At 66.3% G+C, this 6,344-nt stretch overlaps 1 protein-coding gene across 1 annotated transcript in view; it reads left to right on the forward strand.

Moving 5' to 3' along the window:
• The window catches only part of SBF1 (SET binding factor 1), a gene marked incomplete at both ends in the record, with an annotated part of 107,510 nt that overhangs the window by 65,375 nt on the left and 35,791 nt on the right, over positions 1-6,344 (forward strand). The window contains 7 exon segments of the mRNA XM_010002616.1: positions 214-342; positions 449-547; positions 1,218-1,422; positions 1,743-1,879; positions 4,300-4,668; positions 5,011-5,270; positions 5,967-6,139. Of these exon segments, the coding sequence (XP_010000918.1) occupies positions 214-342; positions 449-547; positions 1,218-1,422; positions 1,743-1,879; positions 4,300-4,668; positions 5,011-5,270; positions 5,967-6,139 (1,372 nt within the window).

Raw genomic sequence — 6,344 nt, forward strand, 5'->3', positions numbered from 1 at the left:
CTTCTCCAGGCTGAACACCCCAACTCTCCCAGCCTGTCCCAGAGCTGCTCCAGCCCTCCCAGCATCTCTGTGGCCTCCCCTGGCCTCTCTCCAACAGCTCCTTGTCCTTCCTGTGTTGGGGACCCCAGAGCTGGACACCCAGGTGTCACCCCAGCTGCCAGGTCAGCCCCAGTGGTGCCTGGCCCGTGCTGACCCTGTCCCTCCCCACTCCAGGCTGCCTTCCTGGGCCAGCGGGGGCTGACAGAAGATGACTTCCTCACCAAGGTTCTGGAGGGCATGGCCTTCGCTGGCTTCGTCACCGAGCGGGGGGCCCCGCACCGCCCCATCGACCTGTTTGATGAGGTGTGCCAGGAGAGCCCCCCTCCCCTGCCCTCCCACACCCCCCGTGGGGTCCCCTGGCTGCTGGGGGGTGGGATCCTGCCCCTCTCACCCCCCTCTCCTGCCCCAGCTGGTGGCCTACGAGGTGAAGCGCATGCGGGCGGAGGAGGGGAACAAGCAGAAGATCCTGCGGCACATCAAGGAGCTGGCGGAGAAGCTTTACAAGAACGTGAGTCCTGGGCAGGGGAGAAGCTGCTGGGAGCAGGGAACGGGGCAGGGGGGTCCAGGGGGGCCTGTCCTCCCTGCACAAGCCCTTCCTGCAGCTGGTGCATCACCCTGTCCCATCATGTCCTGCTCATGGGCTCTGGAGGGTCTGCCTCGCCAGGAGTTGGGTGTCGGGTTGGATATCAGGAAGCACTTCCTCATGGAGAGGGGGATCAGACATTGGGATGGGCTGCCCAGGGAAGTGGTGGGGACACCGTCCCTGGAGGTGTTAAAGCAGAGCCTGGATGTGGCACTTGGTGCCATGGTCTGGCTGATGTGGTGGTGTTGGTCATAGGCTGGGCTTGATGAGCTCAGAGGCCTTTCCCAGCCTCAATAATTCTGGGATTCTGTGAGTGGGATTCCTGGGGTTCAGGTGCTCTGGGCCCCAGGCATTCCATGGCTTTGGAGCAGCCACTGTGCTCATTGTCTGGTCCCAGGTGGGCCAGCAAAGGTCTTCTGAGAGCAGAGCAGAATCTGTGGGCCCCTCAGGGGACTGTGGGGCCCTGTGGGTTGTTGGGGGCTGTAGGTGCCCTCTGGGAGAGCGTTTGTCCTGGGAGCAGGAGAAGCTGGTGAAGGTCTCCTCAGTGCCTGGGGGAGGAGCTGGGCCTGAAGGGAAACTGTCTGTGCTGTGCCAGGAGAACCCCTACCCTGCAGTCACCATGCACAAGGTGCAGAAGCCCACGGAGGGCTGTCACCTGCGGCTGCACCAGAAGCCCTTTCCCCACCTGGATGAGGGGACCGTGCAGTGGATCATCGACCAGGCCACGGCCAAGCTGCAAACGGCCCCTCCAGCCGTCAGGGCGGAGAAGAAGTGCATGGTGCCCTCAGGACCCCCCATCGGTACGTGTGCCCCCCGGGCCCTGCCTGCCCTGGGAGACCCTGCCCAGGAGGAGCTGGGTCCTGCTCTTGCTGCTCCTTTTCCCCCTGTGGTGTGTCCGAGGGTCCCACCTGAGCAAAGTGGAGAAGCAGGAGCACTGTCCTCATCAGCTGCTGCCTCCCTGGGGGCCTTAGAGCTCCCTGGAGCCTGCCAGCCAGCGTGGGGGGACGCTGGAGACCTGTAGGGCTCTTCCAGCAGCAGCTCCTGGGGCCTGGAGCCCATCCATGTGGGGCTGGGGGGTGAAGGTCCTGCCCAGGGGAGCTCAGGGCAGTTCTCTCCCCAGCTGCCATCATGGAGCGCAACGGCAACGCGCTGGCCAACAGCGCCCGGCGCCTGGAGGTGGTCAGGAACTGCATCTCCTACGTCTTCGAGAACAAGATGCTGGAAGCCAAAAAGGTGAGAGGGGACCCTAAGGAGCTGGTGGCTGAGGGAGGAGAGGGGGGGTCGCTCTGCCTCTCCCCTCTGGCAGCTGGAGAGGATGTTCCCTGCCTGTCTCCAGGGCTCTGCTGACCAGCTCTGGTCTCCTGTGTTCCCCTCTCAGCACCATTTCTACTCGTGTCCCGGGGCTTTTGCCTGATCCTCCCTGCACCATTTCTGCATCTTCTGGTGTCCCCAGGGCCTGGCCTGGGGACACCTCCCAGAGCTGGGGAGCTCTTAGGGAAGGGGACCTCCTGGGGCTGGAGACCTCCCAGGGCTGGGGTGCTCTTAGGGAAGGGGACCTCCTGAGGCTGGAGACCTCCCAGGGGTGGGCTCCAGACGTGGGTTCTGCCCTTTGCCTCTGAGTGTGGACATGCTGGTGTCTGCCAGCCCAGCACACTGTGCAGACCCTGTGGGCTGCCCTTGGCCTGACGCTGCCAGCAGAGCTCCTGGGCCCTGTGTCCCCAGGCTGTGACCTGCCCTGTCCCCACACTGCAACCTGCCCTGTCCCCAGGCTGCGACCTGCCCTGTCCCCAGGCTGTGCCCTGCCCTGTCCCCAGGCTGTGCCCTGCCCTGTCCCCAGGTTGTGCCCTGCCCTGTCCCCAGGCTGCGACCTGCCTTGTCCCCAGGCTGCGACCTGCCCTGTCCCCAGGCTGTGCCCTGCCCTGTCCCCAGGCTGTGCCCTGCCCTGTCCCCAGGCTGCGACCTGCCTTGTCCCCAGGCTGCGACCTGCCCTGTCCCCAGGCTGTGCCCTGCCCTGTCCCCAGGCTGCGACCTGCCTTGTCCCCAGGCTGCGACCTGCCCTGTCCCCAGGCTGTGCCCTGCCCTGTCCCCAGGCTGCGACCTGCCTTGTCCCCAGGCTGCGACCTGCCCTGTCCCCAGGCTGTGCCCTGCCCTGTCCCCAGGCTGCGACCTGCCTTGTCCCCAGGCTGCGACCTGCCCTGTCCCCAGGCTGTGCCCTGCCCTGTCCCCAGGCTGCGACCTGCCTTGTCCCCAGGCTGCGACCTGCCCTGTCCCCAGGCTGTGCCCTGCCCTGTCCCCAGGCTGCGACCTGCCTTGTCCCCAGGCTGCGACCTGCCCTGTCCCCAGGCTGTGCCCTGCCCTGTCCCCAGGCTGCGACCTGCCTTGTCCCCAGGCTGCGACCTGCCCTGTCCCCAGGCTGTGCCCTGCCCTGTCCCCAGGCTGCGACCTGCCTTGTCCCCAGGCTGCGACCTGCCCTGTCCCCAGGCTGTGCCCTGCCCTGTCCCCAGGCTGCGACCTGCCTTGTCCCCAGGCTGCGACCTGCCCTGTCCCCAGGCTGTGCCCTGCCCTGTCCCCAGGCTGCGACCTGCCTTGTCCCCAGGCTGCGACCTGCCCTGTCCCCAGGCTGTGCCCTGCCCTGTCCCCAGGCTGCGACCTGCCTTGTCCCCAGGCTGCGACCTGCCCTGTCCCCAGGCTGTGCCCTGCCCTGTCCCCAGGCTGCGACCTGCCTTGTCCCCAGGCTGCGACCTGCCCTGTCCCCAGGCTGTGCCCTGCCCTGTCCCCAGGCTGCGACCTGCCTTGTCCCCAGGCTGCGACCTGCCCTGTCCCCAGGCTGTGCCCTGCCCTGTCCCCAGGCTGCGACCTGCCTTGTCCCCAGGCTGCGACCTGCCCTGTCCCCAGGCTGTGCCCTGCCCTGTCCCCAGGCTGCGACCTGCCTTGTCCCCAGGCTGCGACCTGCCCTGTCCCCAGGCTGTGCCCTGCCCTGTCCCCAGGCTGCGACCTGCCTTGTCCCCAGGCTGCGACCTGCCCTGTCCCCAGGCTGTGCCCTGCCCTGTCCCCAGGCTGCGACCTGCCTTGTCCCCAGGCTGCGACCTGCCCTGTCCCCAGGCTGTGCCCTGCCCTGTCCCCAGGCTGCGACCTGCCTTGTCCCCAGGCTGCGACCTGCCCTGTCCCCAGGCTGTGCCCTGCCCTGTCCCCAGGCTGCGACCTGCCTTGTCCCCAGGCTGCGACCTGCCCTGTCCCCAGGCTGTGCCCTGCCCTGTCCCCAGGCTGCGACCTGCCTTGTCCCCAGGCTGCGACCTGCCCTGTCCCCAGGCTGTGCCCTGCCCTGTCCCCAGGCTGCGACCTGCCTTGTCCCCAGGCTGCGACCTGCCCTGTCCCCAGGCTGTGCCCTGCCCTGTCCCCAGGCTGCGACCTGCCTTGTCCCCAGGCTGCGACCTGCCCTGTCCCCAGGCTGTGCCCTGCCCTGTCCCCAGGCTGCGACCTGCCTTGTCCCCAGGCTGCGACCTGCCCTGTCCCCAGGCTGTGCCCTGCCCTGTCCCCAGGCTGCGACCTGCCTTGTCCCCAGGCTGCGACCTGCCCTGTCCCCAGGCTGTGCCCTGCCCTGTCCCCAGGCTGCGACCTGCCTTGTCCCCAGGCTGCGACCTGCCCTGTCCCCAGGCTGTGCCCTGCCCTGTCCCCAGGCTGCGACCTGCCTTGTCCCCAGGCTGCGACCTGCCCTGTCCCCAGGCTGTGCCCTGCCCTGTCCCCAGGCTGCGACCTGCCTTGTCCCCAGGCTGCGACCTGCCCTGTCCCCAGGCTGTGCCCTGCCCTGTCCCCAGGCTGCGACCTGCCTTGTCCCTTTTCCGACCAAAACCATTCAGTGATTTTTCTTCCACCTTCTGCTTCCTCAGAAACTGAGCCCAGGCATCACTCAGTTTGCCTACAGCTGCGTGCAGGAGCACGTGGTGTGGACCAACATCCAGTTCTGGGAGGCCATGTTCTACTGCGACGTGCAGAACCACATCCGGGCCTTGTACCTGGACAACAACGAGGAGAACCACACGGATGAGGTGAGGAGATGGTGAGGCTCCAGTGTTCCTGGAGAAGCAGCTCTCCCTGGAGATCCATGGGCTGATAAAGATACTGAACCATCCTGAGGGGCTGAGCTCTGGTGCTGGGAGATCCCTGTGGCAGCAGAGGGGTGAAGGCTGGCGGGTCTCAGATGCACGATGAGATGTCCCATCTCCTTCCACCTCCTTCAGGAGAGCGCAGAGGGGCCGCAGGAAGCCAAGTCTGCCCTGGAGATAGCCTCGGAGCAGCTGAGGCTGTGGCCCACCATGAGCCGGGAGAAGCAGCAGGAGCTGATCCAGAAGGAGGAGAGCACAGTGTTCAGCCAGGCCATCCACTACCAGGAGAGCGCAGAGGGGCCGCAGGAAGCCAAGTCTGCCCTGGAGATAGCCTCGGAGCAGCTGAGGCTGTGGCCCACCATGAGCCGGGAGAAGCAGCAGGAGCTGATCCAGAAGGAGGAGAGCACAGTGTTCAGCCAGGCCATCCACTACGCCAACCGCATGAGCTACCTGCTCCTGCCCCTGGACACCAGCAGGAGCCGCCTGCTGCGCGCCTCGGGGCTGGGCGACCTGGAGAGCATCAGCAACAGCTTCCTCACCAACAGGTGGGCCAGCCCTGGGGCCTGGGGGGGCCGTGCTGGGGGGCACCAGAGCCACCTGAGCTGGGGATGGGACCTGCTTGAGGGGGCACTGTGGGCGTCTGGGTCACTCAGCCACCCTGGGGATTCGTGCAGGACACAGTGCCCGGGGGTGGGTCACAGCAAGAGTGGAGGTTCCCCCGGGGTCATGTCAGGAGTGGAGGTTCTCCTGGGGTCATAGCAAGAGTGGGGGCTCTCCTGGGTTCATACCAAGAGCAGAGGTTCTCCTGGGTTCATACCATGAGTGGAACCTCTCCTAGAGTCATACCAAGAGTGGAAGATCTCTTGGGGTCATAGTAAGAGTGGAGGTTCTCCTGGGTTCGTACCAAGAGTGGAGGTTCTCCTGGGGTCACACCACGAGTGGGGGCTCTCCTGGGGTCACACCACGAGTGGGGGCTCTCTTGGGGTCACACCAAGAGTGGAGGTTCTCCTGGGGTCATGCCAGGAGTGGAAGAACTCCTGGGGTCATAGCAAGAGTGGAGGTTCCCTTGAGTTCGTACCAAGAGCAGAGGTTCCCCTGGGTTCATACCAAGAGTGGGGGCTCTCCTGGGTTCACACCAGGAGTGGGGGCTGCCCTGGGATCACAGCAGGAGGGGGACCTCCCCCGGGCTGTGCCTGCCCTGGGCTGCAGCAGGGAGATGTCCTGGGGTGACTCCCCCGCAGCATCGCGGGCAGCGTGGCCGAGAGCTACGACACCGAGAGCGGCTTCGAGGACGCCGAGAGCTCAGACGTGGCCAATTACGTGGTGAGATTCATCAACCGCTTCGTGGACAAGGTCTGCACCGAGAGCGGGGTCACCAACGAGCACCTGAAGGGGCTGCACGTCATGATCCCTGGTGAGGGGCTGGGGCCAGGGCAGGGAGGGATGGGAGCAGGGGGAAGGGTTTCCAGCTGGCAGAGGGAGCTGGAGCTGAGATGGGAGGGAGAAATTCTGGGCTGTGAGGGTGGGGAGAGCCTGGCCCAGGTTGCCCAGGGAAGCTGTGGCTGCCCCATCCCTGGGGGTGTTGAAGGGCAGGTTGGATGGGGCTTGGAGCAGCCTGG

Source organism: Chaetura pelagica, unplaced genomic scaffold, assembly GCF_000747805.2.
Source record: "Chaetura pelagica isolate M959 unplaced genomic scaffold, ChaPel_1.0 scaffold951, whole genome shotgun sequence".
Lineage (NCBI taxonomy): Eukaryota > Metazoa > Chordata > Aves > Apodiformes > Apodidae > Chaetura > Chaetura pelagica.